Source organism: Zalophus californianus, chromosome 12, assembly GCF_009762305.2.
Source record: "Zalophus californianus isolate mZalCal1 chromosome 12, mZalCal1.pri.v2, whole genome shotgun sequence".
NCBI lineage: Eukaryota > Metazoa > Chordata > Mammalia > Carnivora > Otariidae > Zalophus > Zalophus californianus.
In genome coordinates, this window is record NC_045606.1 from 43439406 (window position 1) to 43465890 (window position 26485).

General features: G+C 34.2%; 1 protein-coding gene across 8 annotated transcripts in view; it reads left to right on the plus strand.

Annotated features, from left to right (window-relative positions):
- PHF14 (PHD finger protein 14) overlaps positions 1–26485 on the plus strand; it is a 225257-nt gene that overhangs the window by 145928 nt on the left and 52844 nt on the right. Inside the window, exon 19 of one of the 8 annotated variants that reach the window (XM_027573360.2) lies at positions 19657–19733. The exons of 6 other annotated variants lie outside the window; for them this stretch is intronic. In XM_027573360.2, the coding sequence (XP_027429161.1) occupies positions 19657–19668 (12 nt within the window). In that variant the 3' untranslated portion in view covers positions 19669–19733. Of the gene's footprint in view, positions 1–19656; positions 19739–26485 lie in introns of those variants that run through there. One more of the 8 variants, XM_027573362.2, reaches the window with a different exon arrangement.

Below are 26485 nucleotides of genomic sequence, written 5' to 3' on the forward strand. Positions count from 1 at the left end.
AAGAAGTCTTAACTTTTATGATGAAAATTCAACTCCCAAATAAGAAATTATTTATTTTGCTTAGAATTTTAGATAAACTACAAGGTGAGGGTATATAGGTGAATATGTGCTTGAAAATGCATTGCACTTTAAATATTAATGTAACTGTTAATATTGTCTCCAAATTTTTTGTAGCAGGGAAACTCTAAAATATCACCATGTATATTCTCAGCAGCATAATACATTTATACATGTCTTTGTCTCTCAAGTAATAGGTTTATTGCTGTGGGTTTTATGAGGGCAAAAATCTTCTGTCACAAATCCTGCTTATTACTTTTTTGGAAATTCCACTAAAATCTAAGAAGATTCATCATATCATAATCCATAATTTTGAGTTTCAGTACATGATAAAATACTAAGTGTAGTTAGTTTTAATACTGATTTAGTAACAATTTACCTAAAAGTAGGATAGTTTTTTTAATTAAGAAATAATTGACATACAACATATTAGTTTGGGGTATGATAACATAATCATTCAATATTTGTATATAGAATGACTTTTTATTCTATCCAGACCCATGAAGTATGGCATGATAAGGCTTTCTCTGCCTTATCAACCCATTATAAACCTACTTAGTTCACTTTAGGCTCCATGAAAAATGACTACATGGACACAGATACATACATATACATGTGCACACATGGAAACACAAATTTGCACACATGGAAACACAAATTTACACACATACAAACACATGGAAACACACATGCACAAAACATGCCTTCTCCCATAAGCTATGCTTCAAAGACATTTGACTAAGGCAGCAGCTATTATGTTTACGTTAGGTGGAGCTAGTTCGTTGCTACCGATCATCATGCATTAGTGTTTTTCTTTCTGCTCTTTACTGTGTTGTGATAATAGTATTGTTAATGAGTGCTGTATGCCTGGAAAAGCAGTTCATTTTATTCTTAATCCTCCTCTTCACCTGTCTCTTACTTTTTCTTCCCTCTCATTCCATCTGTTCATCCAAGCCAAATAACTGGAATCATCTTCAAGCCTTGTTAATCCTTGTCCTATATAGAAAATCACTTCCTGAGTCCTGTAAAAGTTTTCTTCCTTAAATGTTTCTCCAGTGTGCTCTTTGTTCCTTTTCTCCATTGCTACTGCCTTGATTCAGTGTCTCACTTTTTCCTTATTCTATCAGTTTCTCCTGTTTTGGAAACTATCAACAGGTCTGCCATACTCATCTATTTTACCCATTCTCTTTACTAGAGACCTCCAAAATGAAGTGTTTGCACCCTAAGAGATAGACAAGATAACTAATAAAACCAACTTACTTCTGTATGACATCCCATTTTAATTTCTGTGTCTGTGTTTTATAATGTAAATAATATATAATACTGTAGTATAAGTATATAACTTCACACATACATATGTTAAGATGCATATTTAAAATATGTTTAGTATGGGGGTACATCAACGATAACGTTTGGGGACCATACTCCTATGCTGGTACTGGAGTAATCTTTCATAAAGTATAACTTTAATTACTTGACTCGTTTTCTTCAAGTCTTCTCCATTCTCTTCATCTTTTAATTAATTAATTCTGAGGAAGTTCCTTGATACTATGCAAATACCCTATTCCTCATCAAACTTTATTTTCTGTTTTATTCAGTAGATTATATTGGTTATTACCATTTATTTTGGTAATTGTCCCAAATTTGGCTAATGGAACCCACTTCAGGCTGTCTTGTGACACTTCAACCTAGCATCTATGTCCTTTTGACGTGATCCCAGCAGTATTTAAATACTTTCTTACTAAAGATGTTCCAGGCTCAACTATACTTTCCCTTTCCCTATTCTTAGAACCAGCCATTTCTCCAAGGAGCTCCATTTCCTTTCAGTGGAGAATGGTATTTAGAAACCAAGATGTGGGTGCTAGATGTGCTCATTGTTCCTGCACTATTCCTTCTAGGTTGTCTCAGTAGACAGAGCCAAGAATTAGATGTATGTATACATCCACATTTGCATCTGTATTTCTACCTTTATAGACATTGGAAACCATTCCAGTTTTCTCCCTGACAGAAAACTGGATCCCATTATTCTTAAATATTATATATTTTTAAAGATTTTATTTAATTAATTAATCTATTTATTTATTTATTTATTTATTTATTTATTTATTTATTTATTTATTTGAATGAGAGAGAGAGAAAGAGAGTGCAAGCAAGAGGGAGCCGACACAGGGCTTGATCTCACAACCCTGAGATCATGACTTGAACTGAAACCAAGAGTCGGATGCTTAACTGAGGTGCCCCACATTATTCTTAAATATTTTTATATGATTAGTCCCCTGATAGAAAACTAATCTCTTATCACTCTCCAGTCTCACCCCACAAGGACACCTATTTTGGCCTGATGGTTTTTATTTTTATTTTTTGTTTTTAAAGATTTTATTTATTTGACAGAGAGAGACACCGTGAGAGAGGGCACACAAGCAGGGGGAGTGGGAGAGGGAGAAGCAGGCTTCCCGCGGAGCAGGGAGCCCAATGCGGGGCTCGATCCCAGGACCCTGAGATCATGACCTGAGCCAAAAGCAGACGCTTAACGACTGAGCCACCCAGGCACCCCAGCCTGATGGTTTTTTTTTTTTTTTAAGGATTTTATTTATTTATTTGAGAGAGAGAATGAAGTAGAGAGAGAACATGAGAGGGGAGAGGGTCAGAGGGAGAAGCAGACTGCCTGCTGAGCAGGGAGCCCGATGTGGGACTCGATCCCAGGACTCCAGGATCATGACCTGAGCCGAAGGCAGTCGCTTAACCAACTGAGCCACCCAGGCGCCCAGCCTGATGGTTTTTAGACTGAATTATTTGGGAGGAGGTGAGAGAGGGAATGAGGGTGGACATTTATATTTTTTACAAGCTCCCTAAATTATTTTAATGAGCAGTCAAGAATAAAGAATCTCTGTTTTATGTATATTATGACTTCTTCAGTTATTAAGAAAGATTTTAATCTAAGAATTAATTTTCAGATCTTTAAAACAAATATGCACAATGCCTATAACCCAAGTGAAACGTCAACAAACTACTTTAAAATTATGTTGTATACTTACATGTAAGTTACAAGGTAGACTAAGTATTGTATTTTTTTAAAATATAGGGCACAGTTTACTATTCTGTCTTTTTCTAGAGTATACTTGTTATAGATCTCAACAAATTCTGTCTGCTAAAACACCCAAAATGAAGATAATTTATTTTGACATGGTTAAATGAACATGTATAAATGTTTTTTAAAGTGTTTCATCCACATCATATGTACTCACAAATGCCACTAAGAATTTAAATGTATATCATAATTTACAGTGCCTGTGCCAGTTATGATTTTAACTTTTCATCCTTATTTAAGCTCTGTTTGGTGAAAAGCTATAGAGTATACATGACAGGTCATTATCTGACTACTACAAGATGAACTGTCTTAGAATGGAGACCTCCATTTGGTTCATTCTTATTTGATCTATCTAGTGTACTACTCTTTTTGAGCAATAGTAAGTTGAATTCATATGCATAGAAATGTCATCTACATCCCTATGTAAGATTTTCTGGAACTACAAATGCAATAATACATGCCTGCTGAGGCAAATGGTACTGTTTGATAATCATTTGTATTAGAAATCCCTGAGTAGGGAAAGTATGATTTTTTTATCTTTATTTTCTAGTTTTCTGCATTAGGCAACTAGAATTCTATAAACGGTATACCTGAGTAAAAACTACATATATAAATATTTATTTTCAAATAAAATATTCATTGTGAATTTTGCCCCTTTAAGAACTGAACAAAACAATCTCTCCAGGGAGTGTATTGCCACGATACATTAAACAAGCACATTTAATCTGGTAATATTAGATATCTGAATTTTTTATATGATGAAAATTTATGAAAAATATAAAAATAAGGGGTGCCTGGCTGGCTCAGTTGGTGGAGCATGCGACTCTCGGGGTTGTGAGTTCCAGCCCCATGTTGGGTGTAGAGATTACTTAAAGTAATCCTTTTCAAAGTTCTTTTAAATTTGAAGTCTGTAACTGACCCTTTAAAAAGAAAAAGATTTAAAAATTGTACCATTTAACTGTATTAATTCAGTATTCTTCTAGCATTTGTATGACAAGCATTAAAGCTTAGAACAGTGCTTCAGCAAGTTTTACTGAGTTTCAATTTGCCTTTTTACTGATACAGGTATGTAGAAGTCTGGAGACAAGTTGTTTATAAACATAAAATACTGTTTATACAATATCTTAACAGTAGAATACCATAGAACAAATCTGTGGTAGTTTGTAGACTTACTAAAAGTCTGAGAATTAAAACTAGTATGGTTATCCTTGATGATAGTTGTAGTTACATATTTAAACTTTAGATTTCTTCTTTGCTAGTATGTGGGATAAAGCCCACAATCTTCTAGTGGATCTTCTACCTTATATCTAGATTAAGTTCAGGATATTGCCATTTACGCTGGCATTTTCTATGGCAGGCAAGATTGTTTGTATAAATGTCTTATTTAAGCCCTTAGTTTCTGAGTGTTGTAATTTTAGACTAGTAACAATGATTTATGAATTCAATAAGAAGTAATAGTCATTAACAATTCCACTAATTATAGTTGGTACTGTGCTTTTTTTTTTTTTAAGTAGAATGTATTTTTTTAAACTGAATATTTATGTACTGAACTGAACTTACTATTTGTCATTATTGCTTGCTCAGAGGTTCTTTACTTGATTGTCCTAGACATTTTCTGAAACCTATTCCGGGTAATACTTTTATCAAGTAACAGTTTTAAGCTAAACAAAAGACTGTTGATTATTCTTTATAGTAGAATTAGGATCTCTGCTGATCTATTTAGTTCCATAACTTAAGGTAATTTCCGTGGGGTCTAAGTAATACATGTTAAGCATATTGGTATACTTTGATATGTCATGGGTAGGTATTCCTTAAGAATCTTTCTGAAAATATGATTTCTGTACTCCAGGTAAAGTTTGTCAGTGTTTATGCCATATATTTGTATATATTTCAACATCATATTCACAGAAAGAAAATGATTGGAACCTCTAAAATTAGAATTTTTTAATGTTAATAATTTGCAAAATTGAAAAACTAAATCAGTTTTTAGGTTACATTTACTACAAACTGGAAAAACCAAGCTATTTTCTAATTTAGGTCGTATGTGGGCGTGATGTATTTGCATAGCATGCTGTGGAATACCATATGTGATAGGAAACTAACTCATAACTGAGAGATAATCAGAGTACAGTAGGGTGCCAAACATGGGAATGCCTTTCAGAACTCACCAATTTTATACTATCCTTTATTTTTTATTTTTTTTATTTTTTTTTAAGATTTTATTTATTTATTTGAGAGAGAGAATGAGAGAGAGAGAGAGAGAGAGAGAGCACGAGAGGGAAGAGGGTCAGAGGGAGAAGCAGACTCCCTGCTGAGCAGGGACCCCGATGCGGGACTCGATCCCGGGACTCCAGGATCATGACCTGAGCTGAAGGCAGTCGCTCAACCAACTGAGCCACCCAGGCGCCCCCATCCTTTAGTTTTTAAATCGTTTTTTTTTTTTAATTATATATATTTATGTTATGTTGGAGGAAAAAGCCACCTACTAAAAATCTGGTAGTTAGGCTGAAGGATTTTCATTACAGAATTTAAAAAGTTAATAAGAATACTTTTACCTGTTAACCCAGCATTATTAAATTTGGATTATATAATATATTAATGTAAGCATTCAGAAGGAAGGTAGACTATATTAATTACGTAAACTTGCTATTCCAGTATTTATATATAATATAACAGTGAGAGACCTTGTTTGCTACAAAGAGGTGGTCCTAGTTGAAATAGGCTAGCCCATTCTCAGAGTTGTGGAACTAACCTAAATAATAGGAAAGGCTTTAACTCCTAGCTTCAAAAAAACAGAGTAAGATTTCATGTATTCCCACTGCAAATAGTTTATTCCTTCTAATTTATTGAACATTTATTTTAACTATTTGATCATTGTGTTTCCACACTGGAAAGATAAGTAAAGATAACTTTACTTATCTGTTAAAAATTATCTTTCTAACCTATGTATTGTTTCATAAGTACCGTTTATCTACAAGTAAGACTTCTTCAAAACTAAGCTAGGAAAATTAAAAGAATGACTCTGAAAGTTAATGGAATTGAGTTCTGAACTCAATTATTTATATTTAATTTTTCTAAACTAGATGTTCTGATAGAATCCTTACCAAGATTGATAAGATATTGTAGATTAGGGGTCGGGGACATAGCCAGAGTATTATGCCATGTTACTTACATTTTAACATGTTCATTTTTTGACATTTCTGAAATTAGGGTATGTGTCTATAAGCAGTTTATATTTTTAAGTCAAAATATTTATTTCTTAAAAATCTGCCATTAAATTTATGGAGTTTCTTATAATCTGAAGCATTGTTGAGTAACAAAACAGTAATTTAAAATATAGGCAAAGTCAAAGTATGCAATACCTTGTAGAATAAAGAGCTTTATGAGCTTTGAAAAGAAACAGACTGGGTCCAGATATTAACTATTTATGACGCTTGTGACCGTTAGCAAGTTGCTTCAGTTCAGTGAGTTTCAGGTTGCTTATTTGTGAAAGGTTTAATGGCAATACTTGGAATAATAGGTATCTCTTCTTATTCTTAAACAGTAATTTTAGTTACAGAGAGAAAAGTTCAAAACTAGTGCTAACGTTCTGATTTTCGAATATAAGAAATGTTTTTAAAAGTAATCTGAAGAGCAGTTTTCTGTTTTATCTTTTGTCTTCACATACCAAGTATAAATCTTTTCTTGCCTCTTTCAGAGTTTCACACTAAACAGAGTAAAGTCATGTCTAACATTTCCATTCACAAAAAGTCCATTGTTTTAATTTCTTGCTAGAGTTAAGAGGTGATGAAAGCTATCTTTATAATTCATCTGTTTTTTAAACTAAGGCACCTATAGCTCTCTAAACTTTTAAAATTACATATTATACTATTCCATAAGGTATTTTTTCTATGTCTATTGTGTATCATTAGCACATAGTTTTTTTTAATAATGATGGTAATGACTATTTTCACATTGAGTATAGAATTATGGTCCTCTGTGATTCACACATATCGATACACTGATGTGTTTATTTTATGAGTAGAAGGCATATTATTTAGAAAGTAAAGGTTTACGGTCATATTTAAAACACTGGTTCTACCAAGAATTGAATAATAAAAAAAGATGTAACTGGTATGGGCATAAAAGGAAACTTGTTTTTAACTAAAGATAGATTTTGTTAAGAGGTGAAGAAATACTCAAGAAATTTCCCATAGACTGTGGAGGGGGTATTATTTCCTGGTTAAGGTCATGAAAACTATAAACCTGAAACTGAAATCAAAGTAGGAAGTAAATAAAATGAAATTTAAAATTAAACAATTGAAGACAGGTGTAAGATAATTTATGAGTTTACTTTGTCAAAGTATATAAAGTTTTTGATAATAAAAGATTTCATCAAGCCTAATGAATGACTTATAGAAAACAGGCATATATCAGCAACACATCCTTTTACCATCTAAATGTTTGAAAACTCCTAAGGATGGAAATGTGGAAGGTTATGGACTAGTCTTTCACATTCCTTATGAAGCCTGGAAATTAAGGTTATTAACTTTTAGGGCATACTGTGTAAACATATTTGGAATTTCATAACATGATATGACTTCAATATGTCTTTTTTTAATTAATATATAATGCATTATTTGTTTCAGGGGTACAGGTCTGTGATTCATCAGTCTTACACAACAACAATATGTCTTTTTTTTTTTTTAAAGATTTAATTTATTTGAGAGAGAGTGCATGCACAAGTGAGGGGGGCAGAGGGAGAGGGAGAGAGAAAATCTCAAGCTGAATCTGCTCTGAGCATGGAGCCTGACACAGGGCTTGATTCCATGACCTTGAGATCATGACCTGAGCTGAAATCAAGAGTCAGGCGCTAAACCAACTAAGGCATCCAGGTGCCCCTTCAATATTTCTTACTGCATTTATGTCAAGCGAAAGCCTCATTCTTTTTTTTTTTTAAGATTTATTTATTTACTTGAGAGAGAGTACATGCATGCAAGCACACAAGCAAGGGCGGGGGGGCAGAGGGAGAGGGAGAAGCACACTCCCCACTGAGCAGGGAGTCAGGCATGAGGCTCAATCCCAGGACCTGGAGTCCCAACCTGAGCCGAAGTCAGGCGCTTTACTGACAGAGCCACCCAGGTGCCCTTGCGAAAAGCCTCAGTAAAGAAATTTGTACTCATTCTCAAATGCTACTAATGTCTTTCTTTTGGAAAAGTAGATCTCAGTATGTGCTTTACATGTATGACTCAAAGGGTAGAGATTTATACATGTAAATTCTTCAGAACCCTATCTTTATACCCCGTATTTCTTCCCCTCTCTGCCACCCACTCCCCTGATTTCCAGTGGAAACCTTTAATAATATATTCTTCCTTAGTCATAGCATATAAGTTTCTCTGTTACCTCCATGTTACTTTAAAAAATGGATATCTGACTTTCTGGGAATATCAGATATGCTGTTTTTAAGTTACTTTCCATTGGTAGAATGCTAAGTAAGGCAAATTATAAGACTGTGGTCCACACTATCTTGCCATGGCCCTCGCCTTGTCCTGTCCTGCTCCATATTAAATTATTAGTTTCAGTTCTTATTTTGACAGGGACTCAGAACTACCTTTAACTAAACTTTAATAAGTTAAGTGAACATCACTTTATTCCTTCTTGTGCTCTGTCAAAAATTTTTCAGTCTTCTGATTTACATCATAATTTGACATTTTCATCACTCGTCAATTCACATAGCCCAAATGCCAGTGATTTTTCCTCAAAGCCTACAAACCACCTGCACCAGGATCTTCTAAAGTACTGTTAAATATGCAATTTGGAAGGCCCATACAGACCTGCGAAATCAGTATCTCTGGAATGGTGCTCAAGAATCAGCATTTTTATAAGCACCACAGGTGATAAGTTTAAGAACCACTGCTTTTGACCCTAATTTCTTTTAGATTCCTTAGTTTTGTCTCTACTTCAAGTATTCACTTATTGTGCCTATAGACTGTCTTTCAACCCCCCAGGCAGATTCAAGGTAGAATGATGATACCTGATTCAGGTTCAGTACAGTAGCATTCCTGGGTTACTAATATACCATATTCCCTTTCTTCTTTCCAATTTCTGGAATTGCTCAGCAACATCTTAAGGATCTTCTCTGAGCTATAAATTCAGTTTGCCCCCATGCAGAATCTTCCTCAATTACTCTGCTTCATCCTTTTTCTACTTCTTTGCAGCAGTTGATACTGGTGGTTACTTCCTCCTTTTTACAAGTGGCCTTCCCACCTTTCAATGAACTTATTTTCTCCTGGTTTTCTCCCTTCTTAGGAGACCATATATATCTTTGGTTTTTTTGATAGGCTTCTTTGGCTTCTTTTTGTAGTCTTCTTTTCTTTGCAGGTGACAGCATCCATACCCGAAGCTGATCCAACCCGAAGCTGTCCAACTACCCTTTTTTTCCTTTTCTTTTCTTTTCTCTTTTTTCTTTCTCTTTCCCTCCCTCCCTCTCTCCCTCCTCCCCTCCCTCCCCTCTCTCCTCCCCTCCCTCCCCCTCCTCCCTCTTCCTCTTTTCTTTTTCTTTTTCTTTCTTTTTCTTTCTTTCTTTCTTTCTTTCTTTCTTTCTTTCTTTCTTTCTTTCTTTCTTTCTTTTTTCTTTCTTTCTTTATTTTTCTTTTTTATTTTCTTTTCTCTTCTTTTCTTTCTTTCCTTTCTTTCTTTCTCTTAGATTAATTTATTTATTTGACACACAGAGAAAGAGAGAGAAAGCACACAAGCAGGGGGAATGGCAGGGAGGGGTAGAAGCACGCTCCCAGGACCCCGGGATCATGACCTGAGGCAGAGGCAGACGCTTAACCAACTGAGCCATGCAGGTGCCCCAGTCCATCTACTTTTTCTGAGTTAATGTTCATCAAGAGAGACTTTCTGCCTTCTAAAATATTATCCTTTGAAAAAAATTGAATATTACTCTTTGCCTAATAATTAAGACATAATTTAGTGATAAATTCACCAAATTTTAGTTGGCCATTTCCACTATCTAGTAGTCTACTGAGGAAAAACTAAAAAAAATTACAGTAGCAACTTCTAACAGGAAGGAGGAGCAAGTGAGTTTTGGGTGAAGATGTAAAATGGTGTAATCACTTGGAACGCAGAATAAGTTCTGGTGATCTAATGAACAGCATTGTAACATAGTTAACAATACTGTATTATATACTCGAAAGTTGCTAAGAAAGTAGATCTTAAGTGTTTTCATCACAAAAAAAGAGATGGTAATTATGTGATGTGATGGGGATGTGTTAACTAACACAGTAGTGGTAATCATTTTGCAGTATATGTGTATCAGATCAACACGTTGCACACCTTAAAATGTACACAGTGTTATATGTCAATTATATCTCAATAAAGTTGGGGAAAAAAACAAAAAAGAATTACTACAAAGTTTAAATAGCAATTTATCTAAGTAGGAGAATTCTTATCAACTTGATCTCCAAGTGGAATATTGTTCTGGACATATGCTTAAATATGCTATAATTGAGGTGTCAGACTTTGAGTTTTCTTTAACTTTAAAGCTAGAGAGTAATAATTCAAAATAGCAGTTTTTAATATAATTAACATCCTTCATATAAAATCTTGCTTTAAAAAAATGTATGCTTGTCTTTTTATTTTTTAATTTTCTCTGACTCAGCTTTTCTGGAGAAAATTGGAATCAGAAAAGAAATTACATACATTGTGGTTTTTTTTAATTTCTTACAAATTACATGGTCATTATAGAATATTTGGAAAATTTTAAAAAACATAAAGAAAAATCTTTAGAATTACCTACAGGGGCACCTGGGTGGCTCAGTTGTTAAGCATCTGCCTTCGGCTCAGGTTATGACCCCAGGGTCCTGGGATCGAGCCCCGGAAATCAGACTTCCTGCTCAGTGCGGAGTCTGCTTCTCCCTCTCCACCCCCCACTTGTGCTCTCTCTCTTAAATAAATAAATAAAATCTTGAAAATTACCTGCAATTATAGTACCTATAGGCATCACATTTCCGCTCACATTTCAGTAGTATATCCTACCACAACCTATTCTTTAAAAATTCAATCATATTATATATTCTGTCATATAATGGGTTTTTTTAAAATGTAACGGTGTATGTGACCATTTTCCATGATGTTAGATACTTTTTTCTAACCAGATTTTTTTTAACCAGATTTTTTAGTACTGTATATTTCTTTGCACAGATATACTCTTGGGGTAATTTCTGGATCAAAACACTGAGCATCTTTAATATAAGAAAGTATAATTTTAGAAATAATAATAGCAGTTAACATTTATTGAGTACCTCTACATGCCTAGCATTATTTAAGCACATAAAACATATCATCTCATTTACTCCTCACCACAGTCTTTAAGGTAGTTACTGTTTTTATCTCCTTTGTGTGGGGAAAAAAGTGAGGTTCAGAGAAGGATTACACATCCAAGTGGTATAACCGTGATTCAGACCCTGATCTGCCTGATTCTGGAGTCTGTGTTTTAGAAACTTGCTTTCCTATATTGAAATAGGTATTTTCTATTCCTTGTTGCATGTGATTCTCAAATTAGATTTTGTCCTGAAGTCATTGTAAATTTTCATAATGTAGAAACTCAGATAATTTTGTGTTATAAATAAACACCACTGTAATAGGAAAAGGAAAAATACCTTTATTATTAAGTAGGATCTGTTTTGGTGTTTTCTAGTGAATAGCATAATGAATAAAGCCTAGAGGTAATTCTTAAAACAGATGAATTAATTAAAGATGGTCCTACTGTAAGGTGTAGAATATAGACTGTAACTTCTCAAGGCCCTTTCTTCATAATAAGTGAACGAAATGATTACCTTTGTTAAGGGAGTTACCACTTCACAATATGGATGATTTATATAGACCCAGCAGAATCTAATCTATTGTACTTGGAGGGAGGTGAGGGAAAGGGATCTAAAAGTGAATTTTTTCATTAGGCACTAAGTACTATATTTTTGCTGAATCAAATATCGTATCTTAATATTTGTCATTGTGAAGTTTGAAAATCTGTACTATGAAAAGAAAGTAAAAGCAGCCACATTTAGTTTCTTTGCAAAGATAGTTTAAGAATGTTAGGATTTGTGCAGTGTCAGCCACTTTGTGTACAAACTGGAAGGTTTTATATATTTTTTTTAAAATATCAGCATTCTTTTACAGAAAAAATTCCTCTTATTCAAAAACAATACCTTATAAGTGGATCAAATACTAATTATAATGCAATTTAGACTCATTTGGATTCTTTGTTAATTTTTTTGTCAGCTAGAGAGTATGAAATTATTACCTAATTTATAGTTAAAAAATATCTCCCACCCCCCCACTTGGCAGATAAAGATCCATATGTGTAATTGTGTTGTTCTGCTGTATTTCTACCTGTGACCTAGCACAGCCATCTATGTTCTTTTGTGATTTCAGACTTCTACAAGTTTTTTTTTTGCATTAATATATTGTTCTCTTTTTTTCCTCTGAACTATATTCATATGCTAAATTTAAACTCTGGTCACCTAAGATGCAATTTATTTTAATGTTTTCTCTGAAGGTTTCTTAAAGGTTTATGTTGTAGTGTTATATCTTCATGGAAGTTAAGTTGGTTTTTTGTTAAATGTACCTTCGATAATGGCTACAAATGATTATCTGGTTCGCTGGCTTGAAAACTCTTTAAAGTATGCATATAGAGGTTACAATTTTTAAGAATCACTTTGAAAAGTTCAGGCTGCATCAGTGCATTTTTATCAGTTCACTTTTGTGTTCCTAAGGGACTACACTATTTTCTCAACTTTCAAAGACATTACATTATATATAGTATAGTGTAAATTCTGTTTCTAGATCAGATTTCTAGATTAACATTACCAGATATTTGTGAATCAGTTTCCAAAGCACAGATAGATAGCTTAAAGCAAGTCATGAATATAAGGTATTTCAGCATTATTCCCTTTTTTTAATGCAGCCGTTTCAACATATATCCCACAAAACAAAAATCATTACTTAATAATTCAGTTTAAAATGTATTCTAGTATCCAGTCATTAAATTTACTTATCACTTATTTTTCCTTACTTCAATTCATTTTAGGATTGTGAATGAAATAGGTATTTTCAGAGAACATTCTCCTCTTTTTTTTAAAAGATTTTATTTATTTATTTTTTAAGATTTTATTTATTTATTCATGAGAGACAGAGGGGTGGGGGAGAGAGGGAGAGAGAGAAGCAGAGGGAGAAGCAGGCTCCCAAGGAGCAGGGAGCCCGACGCGGGACTCAATCCCAGTACCCTGCGATCATGACCTGAGCCGAAGGCAGACGCCCAACCATCTGAGCCACCCAGGGGCCCAAACATACTCCTCTTTTACAAGAAGGTGAAGTGCTGTATAACTTAGACACTATCTTTTGTTTATCTTTTTCCCTGTGACATTTAATGACAACGTGGAAGCTTTAACCTGTTTGCAGCATAATGACTATATTAAGTACCATTTTATTCCCCCCCCCCTTTTTTTTTGAGTGCTCGCAGGTCTACTACTCATGAGTCTAATTTTTGCAGTGAGGTAAACTTTATGATTTAGCTGTTCCAAAATGCCCCAGTTTTTTCTCCCCTACTCTTTCTTCCATCCTCATTTTCCCCCTAAGGTATAATGAATACTCTATGTATTTGTGGTCTTTTATCAGTAAAAACTTTCCCTAGGATAGGAACCTCTCTAATAGGATCAAATATAGTTAGTTGCTTTTTAAATTAATATTATTATTTTTTACTCATAGCAATTTGAAAAAAAAAATCCTACAGTCTGCAATTGACACCTTTAAATAAAAACTCTTCAAATTAATTTTAAGTAAAGAGTATATAAGACAATAGAAGTGGTCTTACCTGTTCTCCATATTAAATGCTTTAAAGACTATCCAGATTCCTATTTTTAAAATACTAGTCTTTCATTTTTATTCAGACATAAATAAATTTTGTTCTTGAATTTAAGACAAGGTACAAACAGGGACACCTGGGTGCGTCAGTCAGTTCGGCTGCTGCTGTCGGCTCAGGTCATGATCCCAGGGTCCTAGGATCGAGACCTGCATTGGGCTCCTTGCTCAGCAGGAGCCTGTTTCTCCCTCTGCCTGCCGCTTCCCCTGCTTGTGCTCTCTCTTGGTCTCTGACAAATAAATAAATAAAAGTCTTTAAAAAATTTAAGACAAGACACAAACAGAAAGCAACTTAATTCTTTCTTCCTAGTGCCTTTAAACAAGCTGTGTTGGATCTTCTTTTCTCTAGTGACTCTAGGACATACCTCATGGCGTTTCCAGTCTACTTAAGGTATTAATAGTCTTTTTTTTAATATAAAAAATTCAGTCTAGTTTAATATCAAGGCTTCATCCTCTCAACAAGTTCAAAGCTTCTCCTCTCCCCAGCCAAGGTCTGCTTCAAACTGGAAAAGCTATAGTTTGATGGGGGCCATACTGGACTTTGATTCTTTTCCCTGCTTTCTTTTGTGGGTTTTTGGTGATCTCTCATTGTTATGGCTTGTCTACCTGCAGTTCCTTTGATGTGAGTGAGAGATGGTGCCTTCTCCTTACTTACAACTCATTTTTAGAACTTAAGTTCTTTTTGTTTCCTCTTTCCTTGGTATCACCTTATTCCCACCAGGCTGTCCTCTGGCTAAATCCCTTCCTAGATAACCAGAATCTGGCTCTCTTTCACATCTCATTATCATTCCTAAGATAAGCGCATACACACACACCCCTGCCCTGCAGGCTCAGAAAAGCAGTCATTCCATGTGTGGCCCTGATCTTTTTTCTCCGCTGCTCTGCCACTACGGCAAGACAGACATGCGTCACCATTCAGTCTCTGTGACCCTCAGACTCCTGGGGGCAAACTCTCTGAGTATGTTTTCAGAAAATCCGTCTCATACATGGGAAACTGCTCCTTCTAAAGAAATCCCTGCTCTCTCGTCTCGCCTGTGCTGTCTTCAGGCTTCTGTGATGAGTTGCCAGACCAGTGTTATGTGTATGAGACTTGGACGTAAGTATTAAATATTTTATCAGTGCATATCTTTACAAAAATGAAATTTCAAACTGTTTATGATAGAGAAAATTTCACCCATCCCATGAATCCTTTAATGTATGTCAAATACCCTGTCACCATGACTCAAATCATGATCTTTTTCTTAGTTTTTCTACTTCATTCTTCTAGTTCCTCAACTTCAAGACCCCTAGGCCCTTATCTTCCTTCTGATTTTATTCCTCTTCCCCTTACTAAACTATTTTTTTGGCACTTAGTATTACACTTTCAAAAAAACATTAGAGCCAGGGTACCTGGGTGGCTCAGTTGTTAAGTGTCTGCCTTTGGCTCAGGTCATGATCCCAGGGTCCTGGGATCGAGCCCCACATCAGGCTCCCTGCTCAATGGGAAGCCTGCTTCTCCCTCTCCCACTCCCCCTGCTGTGTTTCCTCTCTCGCTGTGTCTCTCTCTGTGTCAAATAAATAAAATCTTAAAAAAAAAAAAAAATTAGAGCCCTCTATTATAATTCCCCAGCTTTCTCTGGATCCATTGTACTGTTTCATCGTAACTGATTTTTGTTTGTTTGCTTTTGTTTTTTTTTTCTGGCCAGAAATAACTGGAGGAATTTATGAACTTAGGTTCACATGTGAGCTCCTTATCAAATTTCTTATAGCAGCTATATCAAATCTTTGCCACATATCTCAAGTCTCAGTTTTATGTCCAGCACCTCATTTTTTTAAGATGACTCTGTCTCTTAACATCATTGAGGAAAAGGGCCCATATCCCCGTCGTATCTCCTCTCAACCTGACATAGTCCTTCATACTTTTCCTAACTCAAACTTGGTTACTTTCCCTACCTTAGTCTCTTACTTCCTGTCTCCAAAGGGGAGAAAATGTTTCCTTTTGTTCTTTATTCCCCAAATCACCTTTCTCTTCAGAATCTAGGTTTCTGTTCTCATTAAGTCATTCTGCAATCTTTTCCAAATCACTCTTTTTGAAAGACCATTTTTCACATGTCTTTCTAGGTTAGAAAACTCCAGGAAGGAGTTCTCCGTTGTCCATACTGTAGGACAGACATGAGGGTTTCATCCCTGACTTCCGGGCCATCTGTAATCTGCCTCCATACTAATACAATACTCCAAATAGCTCTGTCTCCCTCTCTCCCTCTTCCCTTCCTGCTTCACTCCTCTCTCTCTAAGTATGAGTGTATTTTTTAAATTAATTGTTCAGCTTAAGTTCCAGTTTTTCTATAATCTTTAGGACGAGACTGAATTTCTTTTTCATTTCTTTGCTAGACTGTTCATTTGGTATTTAATAGATGTTTCTTTGTATTCTTATTCATCTTTTTATGTCTAAGTTCTTTTTACCAGCTAGATTACAAACATGTATGGCAGAGAGTATTTCTTTCCTACTTTCTTGAAGACAAGGAGTCTCAGTGTTATATATAATTTTTTCTAAGATAGATTTAAAATTGCTTCTAGTAGTTCTTCACTGCTAGCTTATTTCCTATTAGTTATTAAAATTATTTTTTAAAGTTTTATTTTGCTGAATGGCAGTAGAAGTAGTGCAGGGTCTACTTTTTGCCCTAGATGCCCAAGGCTATTTGTTGAAAAAACAAATGATGTCTGAAACATAAATTTCTTCCAGCCATGACCCAGATATGCATAAAAGACCTAGAGTAAGAGACATAAGAAAATATCTTCAGCAAATTTTTTAAAATAATACCTTTTCTTAGGAATAGTTGCTATTCCTGTCTAGTTCCCTCAGCATTTCTGTTAACATTTATGAGTACCTGTTGATTATTTGTAGTATATTTCTTTGGAATAGAGATACAGTTTTAAATTAAAAAGAAATTGTTTCCTCCAGAATGAAGAACACCAGGGTTGTCTAAGAGGGTAAAACTAATTTGAAAGAAAATGTCCATTTCATATTTTTTGTACATAAATTAAGAAGAAATACTTACACTGGTATTTTCTTTCTCTTGATGGCCCTACCAATATGTCTGCAACAATAACCTGATTTTATTGAATGAAAATCTGTATCATACTCAAAAGATATGCTACACACTGTGCTAGGTGCTTGAGATATACTAAGATAATCAGACATTGGGCTGCCTGGGTGGCTCCGTCTGCCTTAAGCTCAGATCATGATTTGAGAGTCCTGGGATGGAGCCCCATGTCAGGCTCCCTGGAGGTCTGCTTCTCTTTTTTCCCTCTGCCTTCCCCCCCCCCCCCCCCCCCCCGCCACCACACCTTGTGCTCTCTTGCTCATTCTCACCCTCTCGCTCACTCTTGCTCATGCTCTCTCTCAAATAAAATCTTTGAAAAAGAAATCAGACATGAATCTGGCCCTTAAAAAACTTAATGTTCTGGGGCGCCTGGGTGGCTCAGTAGTTAAACATCTGCCTTCGGCTCAGGTCATGACACGGGGTCCTGGGATCGAGCCCCACACTGGGCTCCCTGCTCAGTGGGAAGCCTGCTTCTCCCTCTCCCACTCCCCCCTGCTTATGTTCCCTCTCTCGTTGTCTCTCCCTCTCTGTCAAATAAATAAATAAAAAATCTTAAAAAAAACAACAACATGCTATTAGGATAGATAAGACATGTATGCATATAATCATAATACAAGATTGAAAGTGTTAAATGCCATTAGAAGGTATAGAGAAGTTACTCTGGGAATTTAGAGACTAAGAACATTAGTTTACTTTCAGCTCCAAAAATCAAAAAGAAATTGGTGGATAATACATCATTTGAATGGAATTATGAAAACTAAGTAGGATTTGATAAGAATATAAGTGAGGCTAGGCTAAGTTATGCAACATACACCCCCAAATCCCAAATTTTTAGCGGATTAATACAAGTTGAACTCTCATACAAGTAACATGTCATTACAGATTGGCAGAGCTACTTTGCACATCATAGTAACTTGGGGACCCAAGCTAATCATAGTTTTATTTTAACATATATGGTCCTTGGCACTGTAGCAGGAAATATGGCAAATTGCAGAATGGCTTTTGGAAGCTGACACATATCATTTCAGTTTACCTTCCACAAATTACATAAACCTACCTTTAAGAAGCCAGGGAAATATAATGCTACCATGTGCTATCACACTTCAGAGGCCTTTCTGGTATTTGAAGCAGCATAGGGGAATCCTTGGAGAGAAAAAGTGTGTGTACGATTTCTATGGAGGAAACTGCATAATAGTTTGAAAAGTCATGTAACAGTTGCTAATATGTTTTTGAATTTTTTTGTTTTAAATAATTTTTTTCGGAGCAGTTTTAGGTTTTACAGAAAAACTCAGTGGCAAGTATAGAGAGTTCCCATATGCCCCCTCATTCCTGCCCTGTTATTAACATCTTGCATTAATGTGGTACATTTGTTAACCTCAGGTTCACATTAGGGTTACACAGCTAGTTAATGGCAGAGTTATGACCAGGTTAGTGCTAGTTGCTGTTAATCTATCACTGAGCACTTCAGAAATTATCATATGTTGTCATTAAGTCTGTTCAGTGATTAAAAATAAGTTTAGTGCTAAAATGTATATACCTAAATTTGCAAAAACATAAGTCAACTCAAACTGTAACAATATACAGTGAATGATTAGGGAGAAAAACACAAGTCCTTTTTAAGTAAGCTTTGTCAAAAGACTAATTCTTGCATTATATGAACACTTGCACATAATTATCTTGATTTCTTTGTGTATTGGCCCTAGAACCCACCTCTTTCTTCACTTTCTTCACATAACCTTCTAAGGCCTGTAAACTTGATTTTATTCTGTCATCAGTGTCCCTCATTACTTCTTCTGGCACAGTGTTTCCTGAGAAATTAGTCTCTTAGATGTTCTCAGTGTTCCTGTAATCTTAGTCAAATAGTCTGCTTCAAGAACAGACTCAAAATCATATTGTCTAGGTAAGTGTATAAATTTGGATATGTGACTTAATATCTCTGCCTCATTTCCTCATTTTAAAATGGAGACAATAATAATACCTACTCATCAGGGCTTTTGGGGGCTATTTTATCTGTGTTTTAGAGTCTGATAACAATGTCAGTGAGCCTGACCAGTACCTGATTCACTCTTGCATTTAGTTGCATGTGCACAAGAAAAAGAAAAGAAATGGTTTTCACTACGATAAAGATGAAATATATATTTTTCATATGTATATATGAAATATATATATTTTCTTAGATGTTCTCAGTGTTCTGTGTTCTTCATCTTAAAGATGAAATATATATTTTTTCATATATATATATGAAATATATATATTTCTATTTCCAAAACACTGAGAGTAGCACATCCCTTGTTTTCATTTGAGGACCATCTAAAATTATTTTAATAGAATGTTGGCTATAACTATAATTTTTAAAATACTCCATAAAAATTTAAGTTTAAGCAAGTGTTAATATTTTGTATATTTTTCATGGTAAAGAAATGTCTTTTTTTCCATTTCAAGTCCAACTTTGTTAAGGAGCACAATTTCCTGCATTGGTAATGTTAAATGTAACTTTAGCTTTCAATTCATTGCTGTGGTTGTTTCCAGAGCCTGCTTTAAGAGATAAACCCATTGCAAATGAAGACAGCATTCATTTTCTTCCACCTCAGGCCACACAGAATTGATTGAGGTAATAAAATGACAGCAACTTGTAATATACTGAAGGCTCTTTAATTCGAAAACGAGTTCTAACCTGATTCAGAGCTTGTTTAAAGCTAATTTATAGCTTGCATAATTTTTAGCTAGCCAACCAGGGTAAAGGATGATATTTGAAAACTAATAAAGTTAACTTATGATACATTCACACTTGTTTTGTTAAAGTCAACTGGTATTAAAAAACATAGGTGGGAGCAGAATGGCAGAAATAATAATTGGTAAGCTTTGCCTCACATAAGTAGCATTGTTGACAACGGTTTAAATTTTTCATCATCTCATTTCAGACCTAACTTCTTGTCCTGTGTTCGTAAACTCAGTTCTATTTGTATTTCTTGTATTTTAAGGTCCTTCATTTTTCATCACATCTATATTAAGGTTAGTGAGAGGCTGGGTACAGTTGGCAGCGGCTGTGACTGCCACAAGTACAAATGTACTGTAGGCCGTGGTGACAGTGCTGCTGCTAACTAGTTCTGTCAGCATTTAATCTTTTTTAAGTTGGAAGCTGAAAGGAATTAGAACTCTTCAGTTTTATTTGGGCTCAAAAAGAATCCATAGGCTTTTGGCCTTTGTGGGCTGTTTTTCTCTCTTTATTTGAACATTTTTTGACCCACAAATAATATAACTACCATAGTAAAGTATTTTGTACTATGAATGAGGCCAGATTTTCAGAAATTTCATGTCAGCATTCATGAGTAAAAATGGATTACATTTTTCTTTTTTATATTTAAATCCTTTGCATGGTAATAACTTTTACCCTTTTAAAAAAAAAGGACATGGAGGATGAGCATGTCTTTTGTCATATGCTATTATTATAGGATCCTAGAAAATGATGAAAAATTTTTTTAAGATTTATTAGAGAGAGCAAGAGAGAGCATGAACAGGGGGAGGGGCAGGTGGAGAGGGAGAAACAGACTCCCTGCTGAGCAGGGAGCCTGACTCGGTACTCCATCTCAGGACCCTGGGATCATGACCTGAGCTGAAGGCAGACCCGTAACTGACTGAGCCACCCAGGCGCCCCAAAATGATGAAACTTTGAGAAGAGCATTTATCATCCTTAACCGTGTATCACACTTGTACATTGCAAATGTTTTGGCTATCTAAGCTTAAAATGTCAGTAAATGTATATGAACATAGGTTTAGATATATGAGACTGTACTCTCATATTCTGTGGTTTCTTCAGTGAAGCTTGTCTAGATAACTTGTATTAAGACAAAGATTGTGGTTAATCTAATTCTGCCCATAATAAACATGGCCATAATTATTTTAATTACTCTTTTGAAAATTATAAAGCAGTATGTGCTTATTATAGAATAATATATAAAGATGAAAATAAAAATCATTCAGGGAATAACCATTGCTTGCATTTTGTTATTTTTTCTATGTGTATTTTTAAAAATCTTAATATGACATATGCCATGCATTCTCAGTAGGGGCAATGTTGCTCCAAGGGGGCAAAAATTGGTTCTCACAGGAGTAAGAAAGAGGGTTTGTGACCCTCCACTGTTCAACCTTTTCTGATAAAATCTTACTCTTAATATTTAATTTCTTTCAGGTTTTCTTGGGTATCACACAAGTAGTACTGTCGTTAAGATTCATGAAAAAATATACAAAATGTATAATGATCACTAATACAAAACAATGAAACAGATGGTTATGATCACATGACATTCCATCAGTTGCTTGATCTTGAAGTTATTTCACACAAAGTGGCTACATGTGCCTGTTGGCTGCTATTGGCTGTCTTGTGGATGTTGTTTATGCTTGATCTTCAGTGCTTTTGTGTATAACAGGCTTTGAGAATGAATAGATTATCTAATATTACAAAAATTATTTAATCCATCATTAATTATATCAGTTGCTGAAATGAGAACATACTAACAATATATGAATGATTATTTAGCAGCTAGTTATTTTCTCTTATCAAGTGAAACCTAAAGTTCACTAAAATTTTAAGACCTACTTAATTTTTTTGGTTACTTTTGCTGGAAATATAATAGTTTGAATGACTTAAGACTTGATTTTACATTGTTACATGTAAAAGAATTTTCTTACATGTTTATATGTAACAACATTTTAATTTTTAAATCTTGTAATGTTTTATAAAGTATAGTTGACACAATGTTACATTAGTTTCAGGTGTACAACATCGTGATTTGACAAGAGTATGCATTATGTTTTGCTCATCACAAGTGTAGCTGCATCTGGCACCATACAATGCTATTGCAGTACCATTGACTATTCCTTATGTTGTGCCTTTTGTCCCCGTGACTTATTCATTCCATAACTGAGAGCCTGTTATCTCCCAATCCCCTTCATCCATTTTGCCCATTATCCCACTCCCCTCCCATCTGGCAACCATCAGTTTATTCTCTGTATTTATAGGTCTGGTTCTGCTTATTGTTTGTTTATGCATTTGTATTTTTTTTAAATTCCACATATAAGTGAAATTTATGGTATTTGTCTTTCTAGGTCTGACTTGTTTCACTAAGCATAGTATTCTGTAGGTCTGTCCATGTTGTCACAAATGACAAGATCTCATACTTTTCATACTTTTTAATATTCCCTTGTGTGTGTATATCATATCTTCCTTATCCATTCATCTGTTGATGGACACCTAGGTTGCTTCCATATTTTCACTATTGTAAACGATGCAGTAAACACAGGGGTACATATGTCTTTTTGAATCAGTGTTTTTGTTTTTTTTTTCCTTTGGGTAAATTAAAAAAAGTCTATTTTTAGTTTTTTGAGGAATCTCCATACTGTTTTTTGTAGTGGCTGTACAGGTTACATTCCCACCAATAATGCATGAGAGTTCCTTTTTCTCCATATATTTGTCAGTGCTTGTCTTTTTTATTTTAGCCATTCTGACAGGTGTAAAGTGATATCTCATTATGGTTTTGATTTTGATGGGATCAGTGATGTTGAGCATCTTTTCATGAATCTGTTGGCTATCTGTAAGTCTTTGGCAAAATGTCTATTCAGGTCCTCTACCCATTTTTTAATAAGATTTTTTTGGCATATAATTTATATAAATAAATTACTCAGCAGTTATAGTTACACAGTTAAGTTACATGTTAATAACTTAATTTTTAACTTCTGTTAAATTACAAAATGATAAAAATTTATATTTAATCATTCATAACCTCGTAGCAGATAAAAAGTTAAGCTCTTTTTAAGCCTAAAGCTTAACTCCTTTTATATAAAGTACAGCTAGCTATACATACAGCACATAAACAGATATACAGTATATCTGTGGCATTAAAATTTCATGGGGAGGCAGTTAGGGAAAAAAATTCTAAGAAGACTCTCTGCGGGATACTAATAAAACCGTTGAGAAACACTAGCATAAAGAACTGTTACCCTGCTCCTTCCCTTAATATTATATAGTAATTATTCAGATTATTTTTATGCAAAGCCAGTTTTGTGCCCTGCACACAATGGGTATAATAAATTAAGAAAAAGTAGATTCACTTGTGACATCAGTTATCAGTTTTATTTGAAATTTCATTTGAGATGATAATCCATAAATTCTAGTAATCCACAAATATCCATAAAGTACTAGATCATTTTGTGATTGTTGGAGACAGAATCGTAAATATCTACTTAGAGATTGAAACATCAGTCTTAATAAATCTATAAATTTCAGTAGGAGTCCTTTTTATATTGTTTGAAGTCTTTCAAATGATCTGGCCTTTGTATTTACTATAATCCTTCTAGTTTGTATGCATATTATTCTTTTATATAATTCTAGGGTATGATTTATGACTCTATCATTTACAAACATTAATGCCTTTGTGCTGGCCATTACTGTGCTATGATTAAAAAACTAGTAAGACATTTTGTCTTGATTACTTAAAAATGGGAGCAAGACAGAATTCTTCCTCTAGGATAGGCATGTAAACTGAGGAACTAAGGACTTATCAGTGCTTTAGAAGTTTAAGTAGGAATGCCTGGCTGGCTCAGTCAATAGAGCATACAACTCTTGATCTTGGGATTGAGTTCAAGCCCCATGTTGAATGTAGAGATTACTTAAGTAAATAAGTCTTAAAAAAAAAAAAAAAAAACTAACAGTACCGGGTATTTGATATTGTAGAAAGTATAGAAACCATTGTTTTGTGGAGCCAAGCAAGCAAATATTTGGCAGAATGAAGTATGACAATAACAAATGTTTTACCATATAAACTATATATATTACACTCAATACTGTACAGTAGTTTAATTTCTAAAATTCATCTCACATCTGTATTTCCATTAACTATCTTGAGAAAAAAGATTGAGAGACAAGCACTCTAAGACTGAGAATAGTATATTTTTTTATTGTTTTCTTATGTTTATGGCCTGAAGACTTTTCTTTTTTTTTAATTTTATTCAGCTCCATTCTCATTTGGTTCACAGTCACTAAAATTTAAACTTCTGGACTTGAACCATATAATATAAAAACTTTACTTTTAAAAATTGCACTCCCTTTTAAGTGAATTTGAAGCCATTGTAACAAGTGATTTTGGAACCCAAGTAATGTAACCAAACGCAAACATATGGTTGTTCTATTTTTCTTGTTTTTATAGCTTTGGGAAGATGGTGTTTTTAGAGCAAATATTTTATTTTTTCCCCAGTATGAGTTTTAAAAATCTAATAAAAACAAAGGCCTTGGAGATATTCTTATTACAGAAGTTTCAGGGAGTAGGATTGTCTGCAAAAAAAATTGTTTTCATATATACATTTATATAAGATAAAATTTGTTTTACCAGTGAACAGCTTTTAATATATGTTCTTCCAGTTGCACTGCATTTAACAATAGAAAGGAGCTGGTTTCAAAATAATTTAAAACAAAATTTGTCCCTAGCACAGAACTGATTTATTAAATTTTAAAATAAGTGACCTATTAAGAGAAAACGTTTAAATCTGTTGTTTCTGTTATCAAATATAAGGCATTTATCTGTATTTAACCTTTTAGAATCATTGTGTTTATTTCAATGGATACTCATTTCTTCTACCATTTGGAGGATATTTAATACATGACTTAGTACCATTTGCATATAGGAATATTCATTTTAGAAGTTCTGTTCTCCATTTAAGTAGTTTTACCTATTGACCCAGGTAAGAGAGCATAATCAAGTTAACTAATTGTCACAGTCTCATGAACTTCATATTGACAGGAAATTAAAGACAAATAGAAGGGTGCCTGGGTGGCTCAGTAGGTTGAGCAGCCGGCTCTTGGTTTCAGCTCAGGTCATCACCTTGAGCTGACATCGAGCCCAGTGGTGGGCTCAGTGCAGAGTCTGCTTCAGATTCTCTTTCCTTCTTCCTCCAGCTCGAGTGTGCATGTGCTCTCTCTCTCTCTGTTTCTCTCTTTCAAATAAATCGATAAAGACAAATAGAAATCATCAGCCTTTAGCTTGAAATCAAACTTAAAGAATTTTACAAAGTTGTATTATATTTAAATGAAGAATGTATATATTTTACATTAACCCTGAAGTGTAAGTAATTTAAAAATGTTGAAAGGCAAACGTATGGAACATACCAAGCATTTAGCTTTGTTTCTGAAAGAAATGAAATTACAAAAAATGAAAAATTACAAAACGTAATTAAGGTACCTTAAAAGATACCAAAAGTTACAGAAGGTATACAAAGGTATAGTAAATGTTTCTGGAAATGAGAGTTGAGTAAAATTTTTCATAGGATACGAAGTAATGTACTATTAAAACTAATGTACTAATAATAATGCATCATTATGATCAGCAAGTTCATATAATAATGGCATTGACTTCTGGATTCCTGTCTGGTATGGGGGTGACCTGGCCCCTGAGGCCAGTTATTTGAAGACCCACAATTCTCTACCCATTTCTACATACCATTCTATACAGATCGCTATATATGTCCCTAAACACATTTTTATACTGATTCTACACATACCTCTGTACACCAATCTTTTTATACCCCTATTTACATCCCTAGAGATGTTCCTACATATTCTACATGTATCCCTACACACTGATCCCCTACAGAGCCATTTCCAAGACCCTTTGTACACACACCGTGTATACACATACACACTCAACACTAAAACAAAAAAACTTACCTTCCTTTCCTTAGTATGTATGATATACCCTTATTTTTTTCTCTTAAATTTTACTATTAAAACCAAATTTTTCAGAAGTCACTAAACCCACATTTTGTTTAGACTAGAACTGCTGTTCTAGTACGTCCAGACTGATATATAGGTCAGTATATTTTTGCTATGTGTCTAGGCATATGAATACAGATACAGAAGCAAATAAAACTTAGGACGAAGTAATATTTTGCTTACATTCCAAATTTTGTAGACAGTTTTTTTAAGCTTTCATGTTTTGATCTCTCATTGCTCAGCAGTGATTATCTATAGATTTATAATTTTTTTCTCACCATATGATACACAAACTACAAGAATATCTTATGTAGAAATATTTAAAGAAACTAGAAGTTCAAACAAAAAGGTTCAAATGTTAGGATTTAAAGAGCTTTATATCATAGGATTGAAATTTCTATACCTTATGATTAAATGATAGGCTTCATGCCAGTAGAATGGCAGTAGGTTGCAAAGTTTGGCATTATCTGAAATTGTTTTCAACTATTTACCAACATTGAGAAATATTTAATTCCTGGGAAACATCTTTGATGTATGGTCAGTCTTGTCATGAAACTGTCAGGAAGCCGATATGTTTTCTGTTATATTTATTATCTG